Source organism: Gouania willdenowi, chromosome 1, assembly GCF_900634775.1.
Source record: "Gouania willdenowi chromosome 1, fGouWil2.1, whole genome shotgun sequence".
In the NCBI taxonomy this organism is placed as follows: Eukaryota; Metazoa; Chordata; class Actinopteri; order Blenniiformes; family Gobiesocidae; genus Gouania; species Gouania willdenowi.
In genome coordinates, this window is record NC_041044.1 from 75,556 (window position 1) to 89,329 (window position 13,774).

The 13,774-nt window shown below is 43.9% G+C and overlaps 1 protein-coding gene across 1 annotated transcript; it reads left to right on the forward strand.

Moving 5' to 3' along the window:
* The first annotated feature begins 3,023 nt into the window (after positions 1 to 3,023).
* Positions 3,024 to 7,373, forward strand: LOC114469991 (uncharacterized). Its single transcript, XM_028457961.1, has 2 exons — positions 3,024 to 4,592; positions 6,619 to 7,373. The coding sequence occupies exons 1-2, from the start codon at positions 3,045 to 3,047 to the stop codon at positions 7,201 to 7,203; spliced, it is 2,133 nt and encodes a 710-aa protein (XP_028313762.1). The 5' UTR covers positions 3,024 to 3,044; the 3' UTR covers positions 7,204 to 7,373.
* Positions 7,374 to 13,774: the final 6,401 nt, after the last annotated feature.

The window sequence follows — 13,774 nt, forward strand, 5'->3', positions numbered from 1 at the left end:
ACATATAAATCATACAGTTGTGGTCTATATAAAGCAGAACTGCAATGCTTGGGTCTGAATTCTTCATTATTATAGCTCCACCCCTTTTCTGATGTGCTTCTGAGAGCAACTCGTTTTGGTGCTGTCTCTTTAAATGCAAATGAGACACTCCATACCCCGCCCCCTCTTCAGGTGACACTCGGTTCAACTCCACCCTGTTTGGCCATTTTTGTAGTTTGATAGAAGAGATATGGCTATGTAGCGGAGCATAAACTTTTTATTCAGAGGTTATTTATAAAATGTCAACAACAGAAGACTTGTCCATCCAGCCTTACATGTTCCAGCCAGAGTCTGACCCAGTGGAGCGAGATGAAAATGAAGATGATGAACCTGCAGAACCCTAACAAGTGAGCTAACACAAGCACCGAGCTAACGCTAGCGCCAAGCTAACGTCACGAAATGCATTTTAATACAGTCTTTTCAAAGACAAAAACGTCAAAATGAAATGACTAATGAAAACTTTAGACTTAAATTAAATCACGTAGGCCATATCATCAAGGATCTAAAACGAGCACACAGCGCTAACATATGAAGACGGTGCTAATGCTAATGCTAACAAAACAATGACAGGGACGTCTTATCATCACACTTTTTAGCGTTATTTACAGCTTACCGAAGTGCTCTGTTCATCGTCTCCAAAGATAGAAGGAATTGAACCCTCAATCAGACAAAGTCTTTCTGTAAATCCTTCTTTATACTGGTGGAGGTTGTAAGATATGTTATAGTCTGTGTGGTTTTTATTACTTTATTAGTTATAGTTAAATGATTAAACGATAGTTAGAATATGAAATTATCCATGATTAACTGTGTGTGTGTGTGTGTGTGTGTGTGTGTGTGTGTGTGTGTGTGTGTGTGTTTGCAAAACATATCCATTGTCCACCATAGCTGGTTTAAACTAGTTTGGGCCAGTGTGGGGGTATGTGACCCACTGCATGGACATATGAGCCTTTTTCTCCCCCAAAGTTTTTGTGTTACCATATATGGTATTAATCCTGCACCCAGAGCGCTGTTGCACAGCCCTCTGGGTGTGGTCTATGTTTTCTATAATAAATACCTGGTTCTGAGGCATCACCATCAGAGCAATCCAACTTATATCGGACTTTTGTGTCTCTTTTTGTTGGGTTTTTCTCCGAGCTGCAGCTCGCACCTCTCTGCCTCTGGTCGCCTTTTAAGTCAGATAGTGTTTTTCTCCCTGAGTTGTGATTGCAAAGGTCTTAACGTATTTAGACCCAACATTCACATTTTAGCAACGGTCTTAACGTATTTGGACCTAACATTCACTGGTGCCGCAACCCGGGACCTTACATCTTTTCGTCTGGATCGGTGCGGGCGCAACCGGACCATTAGTAAAACTGCCGGCACCCCCTCCTTTGCAGGGGTGGTCACAGCTTGTTCCAGCACCGACCCGGACGGGGAGTGACGGGTCCCACGAACCAGGGAGAACACTGACGAGGTGAGAAGCTGTTTCTTTTCACCATAGTACCCGTGACGTACAACGGGGAGCGAAGACCGTGGTGGGTGACGTAATACTCACACGGCGTGGTAAAGGGACAGAGGGCAGACGGGAGTTGTTGTGTGTTGTTTCTTTGTGGTGTTTCTTTGTTGTAACGGTGTCTGTAAATCCCGTGCTGAGAACATGGGTAACGCGCAGCGTAAAGCATTGATGGAAAATAATGATGTGAAATTCATGCAGAGAAAGTATCCCGGTAGTTGTTGCTATCTAGATGATTGGTACAAAAATTGTGGGTTTGCAGGGAAATTGTCAGACGAAGCTGGAATAGAAAAAGTGTCCATCTGGTGTAAAGGAAAAAGAGTGAAGGCATTAAAAAAGTTACGTCCTAAGCAGGCTGAGTTAATAGCAGACCACTTAAGAGTAGTGTGTATCTGGAAAGATGCTATGAGTATTAGGAAAACACAGATAGAGAAAGGTGAAGAGAGAAGGAAACAGAAAGTGTTAGCTGCAGCTAAAATACAGCCTTTTGATGAGACCGTGTGTGTACCGCGTAGAGTTGAGGAGACAAATCAGCAACAGAATGGGGCCGCAGGGGGTTTACAAGAGGGGGGAGCAGTTGCAGGACAAGAAACAAAGGGACCTGTGACTAGGGCAGCTAAACAAAAGTCAAAACAGATGAAAGAAAGTGTTAACAGTGAGGAGGATGAGCAATACATAGCCCAGGCGGGGATGGAGGAAAATCTATATCCAATTTTACCCATGATAGAGGTAGCTAACCCTCGTGCAGGAGAATTCCTAAACCCACAGGATCCATTACAGGGTACACATCCCCCACAGCTGTTGTTGTTTCGGCCATGGACGGAGCAGGAAGCATTAGATGCCTGTAGGGGCGTATGCGATGTTGAGAAGGACCCGACTGCTTATGCTGAACAAGTATGTGGGTTGATTGAGACATGGCATTTAAATGGACTGGAGGTGGAAAAGGTTTTAAAACTAACACTTAGACACCGATATCCAGTAGTGGTGGGCGGTTTCACGGGGAGACAAGTTAACCGTCAGCCCCTAGCACATAACTCTAATGAGCTGCGACAGCAGGTTGAAGCACTGATGCAAAGAGTTAGGGCGACTTACACAAAACCTCCAAGCCACGAAGAAATAAGTGCGTGTCGTCAGAAATCAGACGAGACGCCAATGGAATATCGTGCCCGTTTAGAAACGGTTTTTAGGACTAATAGCGGGCTTCCTCATTCTCCGCTGGTGGATAATCCATACCAAATACAGCTAAAAATGTGGTTAATCAGTGGTTTGTTGCCAAACGTGTCAGATTTCATAAAAGCAAACTGTGTCACACACCGCACCCTCACTGTTCCAGAGCTAATGGAATGGGCCGAACATGCTTATGAAGTCACTGAGAAAAAGAAAGCAAAAACTGAATCAGCTAATGTTAATGTATTGGCTGAGGCCATGGCTGCAGCCCTGGTGAGCCAGCGCTCAGGGTTTAAAAGACAGGGAAAAAAGCCATATCGCACCAAAACCGCTTACCGTCAGACAAATGATGGCCTTTTTAGGCCTAGCGAATTATTGCAGGTCGTGGATCGTTGATTATGCTATCATAACTGCCCCATTACAGAACCTAATGTTAGATACACATCAAACTTTAAGCGCACCTTTGCAGTGGACACCTGACGCGGAAGAAGCATTTACAAAAGTGAAACAAATCATAACAGGAACAGGGGTGATGGCGCTGCCAGATTACAACAAGCCATTTACACAGTCTGTTGACTGTAAGAACGGTTACATGACATCAGTACTACTACAGCAATACGGTGAGAAGCAACGACCAATAGCCTATTACTCTAAACGATTAGATGATGTGGCTAGGGCACTTCCCCATTGCGTTCAGGCGGTTTGCGCCGCAGCCATGGCTGTGCACGCGTCTGCTGAAGTAGTGTTGTTCCATCCTTTGACACTGTTAGTCAGCCATGCAGTTGACATCCTGTTAACACAAACAAAAATGTCGTTCTTATCTCCTGCCAGGTTTTTACACCTTACTAACACCTTGTTGACCCCAGCCAACCTCATTCTAAAGCGCTGTGCTGCTTTTAACCCAGCTACATTGATACCAACAGCTGACGATGGGACACCGCATGACTGTGGACAGTTAGTGTCGGTGACATGCAAGCCACGTCCAGATTTGACAGACATTCCATTGAAAGACGGAGATGTAGTGTTTGTAGATGGCTCCTCCTCCAAAGCACCTGATGGAACAAATCATACTGGTTATGCAGTAGTTACATGCGACACTGTGTTGAAATCAGGCAAATTGGCTGGAAATCAGTCTGCACAGGCAGCTGAAATCGTGGCCTTGACAGAAGCCTGTAGACTTTTCAAAGGCAAGAAAGTCACAATTTACACTGATAGCCAGTATGCTTTTTCCACAGTTCATGTGTTTGCTGCTCAGTGGGCTAGGAGAGGTATGAAGACATCTAGTGGAAAGCCTGTGCAACATGCCTCCCTGTTAAAAGACCTTCTTGCTTCAGTCCTCTTACCTACATCATTGGCGATATGTAAATGCAAAGCACATACTGGCGCCACTGATGCTGTCTCTCTGGGCAATGCAAAAGCTGATGTTGAAGCTAAAAAAGCTGCTTTTACTGAAGCACTTACTGTCCAGTTGTTGCCTGTTGATGTTGTACCACTTTGCTTGCCGGATGAAGTCCTGATTGATATGCATGTTAACGCTCCTGAAAGTGAGAAAACGAAATGGGTGACTGAAGGTGCTGTTAAAAATGACTCTGGAGTATTTATGTTAAATGACAAGCCATGTTTGCCTAGATGTTTGTTTGACGTCGTTGCTAGAATGAGCCATGGGTTGGCCCATGTCTCAACAGGAGGGATGGTAGACATAGTCAAACAGTCATTTCATATACCACTAGGACTCCAAACCCATTTTAAAAACTTTTGTCGTCAGTGTATCATCTGTTGTCGTCATAATCCTCAGGGTAATGTTAGGCCCCCTCGGGGTAAAACGCCAGCTGGTACATATCCTTTTGAGGTCATTATGATGGATTTCATAACACTGCACACTATTCAGAGGTATACGTATTGTTTGGTTCTGGTGGACTCATTCTCAAAATGGGTCACCATAGTGCCCGCTAAAACAAATGATGCAATGACAGTGGCAAAGGCCCTTTTGACACGAATAATACCTCAACATGGCATCCCACGACAGATTTGGAGCGACAATGGACCCCATTTTGTTAACAGAGTAATACTCCTGCTGACAGAGGCCATGGGCATTGAATTAAAACATCACTGCTCCTACCACCCGGCTAGTGCTGGATTGGTAGAACGCAACAATGGTACCATTAAAAACAGATTAAAAAAAGCTGTAGAACAAACAAACAGGCCCTGGCCAGAGTGTGTTAACCTGGTAGAAATGTACATGCGCATAACACCAAACACACAGGGTTTGACCCCCTTTGAGGTTGTCACAGGACGACCGTTTCACCTACCCCTCACCAGTTCTAAGTGGGTGCAGGATCAGGAGGGAGAGTTGGATCCAATAACAAAATGGATGGTTAAATTATTCACAGATGCTGAAATTGTTGAAGCTAATACACTGCCTAGTCTCTCTTTACCTGTTTCAGATCCCCTTCGTCCTGGTGATTGGGTCCTCATCAAGGTGATTAAGAGAAAACACTGGTGTACTCCACGGTGGGACGGCCCTTACACAGTTCTGCTAACCACACCAACTGCATTTAAGATAGCTGAAAGACAGACGTGGATACACCAATCACACGGGAAAAAGGTACAGAAACCCACCACAGCAGGTGATACACCCTAGTAACACAGAGATGGATCTGTTGTTCCTCCTCCTCCTCGTGGGATCCCAGGAAGTGCTAGCAGGGGCTCTAAGCTCACCTTGGTATGATTACATAGGTAGATGCCCCGGGGGCTTTAACCTCGTTATGTGCATACCACAAATACCGGACATTTTAAGTGACGTTACAATTCCACTAGAGGCTCTGGCTAATAAAGGCTACACACCATGGAAACATGGTAAGGACTATGTAAATTATGAATGGTACATGCAAGTCCGGGGAGCAGACCAATCATGGTCTACTCATGGTTGGTCTGAGGTACTCCTCCATACAAGCTACACCCCTATTACCTGGCCCCTCACACCATCTACACGTACCGTTACAGCGGCATATCTGTCATTGCGAAAAACAATTGTTCAGAAACAAAAAATCCTACTCCTAACCGTTAACACCACCGCGGTACCTCCGTCTTGTTTGCTTATGGGATTCGGCCCTGACGTACAAGGGACAGATCCCATCTTTTGGGTGGATATTTGTATTACACCTCCAGCCACACCCATTGTAGTTAAACCACGCATGGACATAGTGTTATCACCTGAGGTTAGACAGAATATACGAGTTATAAATGCAAAACCTATGCCAACAGAAGAACCTGACTCGTTACTCGCATTACTGTCTGAACAGAATAATCACGTCCATCATCGTCTGCGCGCTAATTCTTGGTACCGTATGGTAGAACTATCTGCACGAACAGTAACTAATGATAGTTGCTATGTTTGCTCACATCTGCCGCACGCTGTAACATCCCCGACTCTGTTGTCCGCATCCCTGCCAGCCCCTGACTCAAAGAAAGTACTAGAATGTTTACAAAATAAGTCCGCGACCCCGTGCCCTCCTGTTCTACCAGTGCTAAAAACCCTCGAGCCCTTAGGTCAGGCTGCTAAACACCTAAACACGAATGCTGTCCCCTGTGGTAATTATACTCACTGCTATCCTTTATGCGTACGATTTAATGGTCCACCAACTAACACCAAAGGTCTACCATCGGTAGACATAAACCATTGTGCTACCGTTCGGAACGTCAGTACGGTTGTCCCAATGTTTGCTAGAGACGGTGTTTGGTTGAAGTGCGGTGATAAAGTTTATCCTTCCCCTCCAATTAATATGTCAGCCGTTTGTGTACCAGTAGCAGTCACAGATGGGTCTTTCATAGTTCATATGACAATGCCTAGTCGTTCTCGTCGTGAGATTATAACCTTCACACCTCATGATGCAATATGGGGCTCAGATGTCCCTCCCGAACATAGATATTGGTCAACTAGTCAAAAAGTCGTTCATGCTCTTTTCCCTAATATAGGCGTGGGTAAGAATTCCCTTATGGTAGAGACCCTTCAATACCGCTTTCACATGCTTCTTAATGCATCTTTAGCTGTTAATAACAAAATGAATGCTAGAACAGCGGCCACCGCGCAAATGGCTATTCAGAACCGTATGGCTTTAGATACGATTTTAGCTTCCACAGGTGGTGTGTGTGCTATGGTGGGTGCTACCTGCTGTACATACATACCTAATAACTCCTCGGAGTCCATCGAAGACGCCCTGCAAACACTCCGCAACCTGGAAGGTGCCATGTCAGCTGACGAGTCCAATGTCCATTCATCCGGGTGGGACTGGCTGTTCCAAGGCTCCTGGTTCCAATTCCTGCTACGTCTGGGTCTCCCTCTTCTGGCTGTGCTGCTGGTCGTTGGTCTTGCCTGCTGTTGCATCGTCCCCTGTGTGAAGAAAGGCATAGACAACATGATCATCGGTGCTATGCAGGTCCAGGCTTCCCCAGAGTACCAACTCCATGTTATGGGTCTCTCCCCATCTGCCCCATTGATGGACTAAGACCCTGCCACACCTTCCCATCATCACAGTGAGCGGTAAAGGTTCACTGCTACTGGAGGGTTATGTGCTGGTAACCTCTGACCCTCCCTTACCAACTCCAAACACACACTGAGACCTAAAGCCCTATCTTCAACACCATGGTTTTGGGTCATCAGTTGTACATACACCCTGAACTGTCTCCAGATCACCGTGGATCAGAATCGATGTTCGCCCCAGCAGGGGGGGACGGTGGGGAATTTTTCCCGTACTAGCTGTCGGGTTTTCGCCCCACCTCACGGTGGTCATCCCTGTTGTTTTGGTCCTATGATGGCACCGGGTAAACCTGTGAAGACGCCCGTCTGCTTGATGTTTTCCAAACCCACAACAGGGCGGATATGTAAGATATGTTATAGTCTGTGTGGTTTTTATTACTTTATTAGTTATAGTTAAATGATTAAACGATAGTTAGAATATGAAATTATCCATGATTAACTGTGTGTGTGTGTGTGTGTGTGTGTGTGTGTGTGTGTGTGTGTGTGTTTGCAAAACATATCCATTGTCCACCATAGCTGGTTTAAACTAGTTTGGGCCAGTGTGGGGGTATGTGACCCACTGCATGGACATATGAGCCTTTTTCTCCCCCAAAGTTTTTGTGTTACCATATATGGTATTAATCCTGCACCCAGAGCGCTGTTGCACAGCCCTCTGGGTGTGGTCTATGTTTTCTATAATAAATACCTGGTTCTGAGGCATCACCATCAGAGCAATCCAACTTATATCGGACTTTTGTGTCTCTTTTTGTTGGGTTTTTCTCCGAGCTGCAGCTCGCACCTCTCTGCCTCTGGTCGCCTTTTAAGTCAGATAGTGTTTTTCTCCCTGAGTTGTGATTGCAAAGGTCTTAACGTATTTAGACCCAACATTCACATTTTAGCAACGGTCTTAACGTATTTGGACCTAACAGAGGTTGATGAAGCAGTCATCATTGAAGTGCTTCACACACACAAAAATGACCTTATCCACAGATGTGGTACATTTCTATAAAAAATAAAACTCAACCAGACACTTTGAAAAGGTTCTGATGCTGGGAGACGGTGTAATGAAGCGTGTGGGTTACTACATCCAACAACCCAACATTTTGACTTATCCTCTCGTAACTTCTGCATCCTGGAGCTTGGACTACAAAATAAAAGCCAGAAATAAAAATGGTGGATTGCTCGAAGTGTTGGACCTGGAGTTGATGTCTTAATTTGGCAGTTCTGCTGCAAATACTGTGATGTAATAGTTCAAAAAACGTAATAGAGAATAGAAAAATCTAAACAGATTGAAAAATATGACCAAAACAGAATATAAAGATATCTACGGAGCACCTGAAGAGATTAATTTGAACTTTTCTGTACTTCTAAACACTATAAATATACAACAAAATACATTTAAGGGATAAAAAAGTGGATTTAACATGATATGTCCTCTTTAATTCCTCTTTAATTCAGAATAAAAGTTAAATCATCTTTAATTTCACCTTGTAAACATTTAATTCCTAATGCAAATTTAATTCCAAATTAAACTTAAATCTGAATTAGGTGGCTGGTTTATTCCAATTTCATTTCTGAATTAAATAATTCCTCTATCTTGTAAACACTTAATTCTGCTTTAATTTAATCCACTTAAACACTGTAATTAACTAGTATTTTTAATATGTACTTTATTTCAGTATTATTTTGGGCTGAATTTGAGAAAGTCTGAGTCTTTAATCGTTCTCCACGTAAAGTGTTTTTCTGTCCACATTTACACAAATAAGGGTCTACATGGTGGTATGGTATGGTTTGTATGGAAAAGGAAATTAAAAAAAAGTACAAACAACGCACAAAAGAACAGCATAAATAGGCAAAATGACAGAAAAATGAGCAAAAGGAACAACAAAAATACACAAAATGAGAGAAAAATAGACTGAATGGCAAAATAAATCCCCTAAAGAACTTTAAAAACTTAAACACTTTTCAGGAGAGTAATTTGTTGTGAGGGTTAGAGAGAGAGAGAAAGAGAGAGAGAGAGAGAGAGAGAGAGAGAGAGAGATTTTTTTGATTTTACAAAAACACTTTATTTTCACAGGTTTAATTTTCACAATTCAATCCAATAAAAGTGCTAATGCATTAAAAACCCAGTATGTTTTTTTTGTTTTTTTTTTTAAAAATGACAGTTTAAGCCATAAAAACATGCGTAAAAACCAACTCATCATCAACAACTGAACAAACATTATTGTTAAAACACCATCGCTGTTTAAAAGCGTCCAAGTCTCCAATGTGTTTATAAAATCTAAACTCTAGCCTTATATTGAGCAGCCATACTGCCTCAGCCTCTTGTCCTTCTCTGTTCTCTACCCTGTTCTTTCTGCTTATATAAATGGCCATTTTTGCTTCACCTGAGGTAATTGAGGAGCTGCCACTTTTCTTTTTGTTCTTTTTTGTACTTAGTTCCCATGATAAAAACCCTCTCAGTAAAAACCACATCAAAAAGACTAAAAACCAATGTTAAAAGAGAGAAGAAACTCGTGAGTCTCTTACACTCTGTAAAAACATGGTAAACAGTCTCTCGAAGGCAACAAAAAGGACAGGTATTAAGAACAGCAGGATTAAGAACAGAAATAAAAGCATTGGAGGCAATAGCACCGTGTAAAATCCTCCACTGGAGGTCAGCTGTCCGCTTTTTTAGGGGAGGTTTATATAAAATCCTCCACTGTGGGCTCACTCCATCTGTCCCCAATCTTTCTGACCACACAGTGGGGGGGCGGTTGCTCAGTCCGGCCTTGTGTATGGCCTTGACGCAGCTCATGTACCACGTCTTTTTATCAGCTTTGTGCAGAGTCAGCTTTTCAGACTGTGCTGTAGTCAAAAGGGGGCCGGTGAGCTCCCCCAGAGCTGGGCTCAGGAAGATTTCGGGGAAGGGATCTGCAGGGTCCGGTTTGACTTTTCCCTGTCCATAGTCTATTAGAAGGCTCTTCTCCTTCCCAGGGAGCCTCTGGCGCTATAGCTCTAGGAGTCTCTCTGTCACCCGGACAGAGTGCAGGCCCAGAAGAGAGCTCAGGGCCCTGGTGTCCTCCAGCGCTGGCCCCACTGCATCCACCAGCTGCTGCAGGCACAGAGTCTTTGTTTTTAGCAGCGCCATCGTCAGGCCGGGGGTGACATTGCTGCTGATGTCCAGCATGGCTCTGTGAATCAACGGTTCTCTCAACAACCAGTACAGAGAGTTAGACTTTGGGCACCTTTTACGGTAAAAAAAGGGCCCAAGACTTAAAAACGGAGGTAGCCCACCAAATTTTAAAAGTTTAGAATCAATTAAAAACAGAGCAGCATCCAACCCCAGGAAATCTGCACGTCTGAGAATGCAGCTGGCCCCATCTCTCCACACAAGATCAGAAGGACCTGTAAGATATTTCTGTAAAAACTGTAGTCTAAAGGTAGCTGTCCGGCTGGCTAGGTGGATGAGGCCCTGTCCCCCCTCCCCTCTGGTTAAAAATAGCACCCCTTGTGGCACCCAGTGTAGCCCATCCCAAAAAAAATCTACCATTTTTTTCTGTAATTGGGCAAGCAATCCTGATGGGGGGTCTAAAACAGTTAAACGGTGCCACAGTTGGGATGCTACGAGATTGTTTAAAACCAATACCCTACCTTTAAAAGACATGTGAGGGAGCAGCCATTTCCACTTGGAAAGCTTCCCTTCGATTTTCTCAGTGACACCCTCCCAGTTCTTCTTCACTATATGTTCCTTACCGAGGAACACCCCTAAGTATTTAAAACCCTCCGTTTTCCAAACTAAACCTTGGGGAAGAACTGGGAGACCGTCACTCCACTCACCAGCCGCGAGGGCTTCGCTTTTTTTCCAGTTCACCCTCGCTGCTGATGCTTTATTAAACTTTTCTATGGTGTTAGCTAAAATGTCTGCATCCCCTTGGTTTTTAATAAAAACCACAACATCATCGGCATACGCACTTAAAACAATGTTACTTTTAAAAGTGGGTAAAACCAAGCCCTGTAACTTGCAGCGTAGATTGTGAAGGAGGGGTTCCAGGGAGAGTGTGTAAAGCATACCGGAGAGAGCACAGCCCTGCCTGACGCCTCGACACACCCTAAAAGGAGCACACAGACCACCATTAAACTTCAGGACACTCTCAACCTCACTGTACAACACTTTAACTTTGGCTATGAAACCGGCGCTGAACCCAAACCTCTCCATAACCTTCCAGAGGAAGTTGTGTTCAACGCGGTCAAAAGCCTTTTCCTGGTCTAGAGAAATCAGACCAGTGTTACAACCCAATGAGCTGGAGATGTCCAAAACATCCCGAATGAGGTGGACATTGTCCACCATGGACCTGCCGGGCACACAGTATGTCTGGTCCCTATAAATGACCTGCTCCATAACCCTCCCCAGCCTGGAGGCGAAGACCTTGGACAGGAGCTTATAATCAACACACAGCAAGGACACAGGGCGCCAATTTTTAATGTCCTGCAGGTTCCCTTTTTTTGGAAGTAGCGTTATTACGGCTCTCCTGCAGGACATGGGCATCGAACCAGAGGCCAGACTTTCATTAAAAACATCTAAAAGATCCCGTGCAAAGATTTCCCAGAAGGCTTTATAAAATTCGACACTCAGTCCGTCTATGCCGGGAGCACGCCGCCCTTGCATGCCCTGCAGAGCAGCCCTCAGCTCCTGCATCTGTAACGGCTGATTGAGTTGCCTGTTGGTTTCCTCAGAGATCAGAGGCAGCCCCTGACAGAACTCGTCCATCAGAGCTTCCTCCTCCTTATACTCACTAGAGTACAGTGTTGAGTAAAAACCAACAGCTCGCCTTCTTATCTGGCTTGGTTCAGTCAAAATTTGCCCTGTGTCCTCAAAAAGTGAGTGGATTACTCGCCCCTGCCCACTCCTCTTCTCCAGGCCAAAGAAGAAGCTAGAGGGAGCATCCATCTCCTCGATGGCTTGGAACCGGGACCTGACCAGTGCACCCTGTACTTTACCATCAAACAGGTCGGCTAAAACTAGCTTTTTGATTTTGAGAATTTCAATATATTCTGGATTTGCTGTGGACTCACTCAGTCTTTCTAGTTCCACTATATCACTCTCCAGGTCCTTCATAGATCTGGTGATGTCTCTGGTGACATTGAGGGTGTACTGTTGACACAAAAGTTTAATCTCTGTCTTACCATGGTCCCACCACTGCCTAAGACTGTTAAACTCTGCCTTCCTCTGTCTAAAAACATCCCAAAAATAAATAAGAACCTCTTTAAAATGTTTATCAACAGTTAAGACTGAATTAAAATGCCAATAAGCGCTTTTTGGCCAAATATTTTGAATAAAAACATTACACAAAACTAAAGAATGATCAGTAAAAACAGCGGGAACAATACTGCACATTTTAACAATATTAAAATGATACGATCTAGTCTAGCCAAGGACACACTACTCTCTCTGAGGTGGGACCACGTGTACTGTCGTAGTCTGCATGCATCCTTCTCCATACATCCACCAGGCCATGAGAAGAGACCAGCTGCCTGAGAACATGCTGAGAAACTGGATGCGGATCTGCATGGTTGCGATCTAAAGATGCATTTTCTGTACAGTTAAAATCCCCGCCCAAAAATAAATAATCCTCCGGGGCACAGTCATTTAAAACGTCATCAACTTTTTGTAAAAACAGCTTTCTCTCTGCACCGATTGTTGGAGCATACACATTGATAAAAACAGCAGTAAAAAGATCATTAAATCGATAAAATGCTCCACCTCCAGTGAGACCGGAGTAAAGGACTTGGAGAGGAGGAAGCCCACTCCTCCACTAAGAGAAGCCCACTCCCTCCTCCAGTCTGCCTCATTGCTGCTATCACTGTGTGTTTCCTGTAAATAAAACACATCAATGTGTTTCATTTTGGCCGTTTCATATATGGCTGCTCTTTTTTTAGACTGTCTGGATCCATTTACATTTAAACTACCCACTCTAAAATTATTCATAAGTGAGGAAGTAAAAATACAGATGAAAATCAATAAATTAATTAAAACACACATTGGAGATCTTGGCTTCATCATTGTTCAGTTGTTTTCTTGCTTTATACACAAGTTTTTTTAGTCTAAAAACCTCCCTTTCAGAAAGGCCAGACTCATCCTTTCTGCTCATGTGGAGTCTGGACGATGTGCAAAATAAACTTAAATCTGTGAAATGCTCTTCAGTTTTGACCCCTTTGGCGTTTTTGGTCTTTGCTAAAAAATCTTGGATCATTTCTACAGAGTACATTTTCCTTTTTTGACTAATAGTTATTTTTTGAGATATGTCACTGTTATCAGAGACACACTCATCACTGTCACTTTCCTCCATCTGCTCCTTTACTGTCTGTCTGCTCTCCTCCCCTTTACTGCTCTTTGCCTCAAACTTCTCTTTCCAAACGCTTCTGCGTTTAGAAGCAGATTTCTCCTTCACAGCATCTTCCTCCTCCATCTCAGCCTCCTCCACCCTATCCCCCCATGTAGGACTACTGCTCCTCCACCTGTGTTTCACTATTCATTTCATTTACTTGTACTATTTCACCCTCATTCTGTTTTTCTGTTT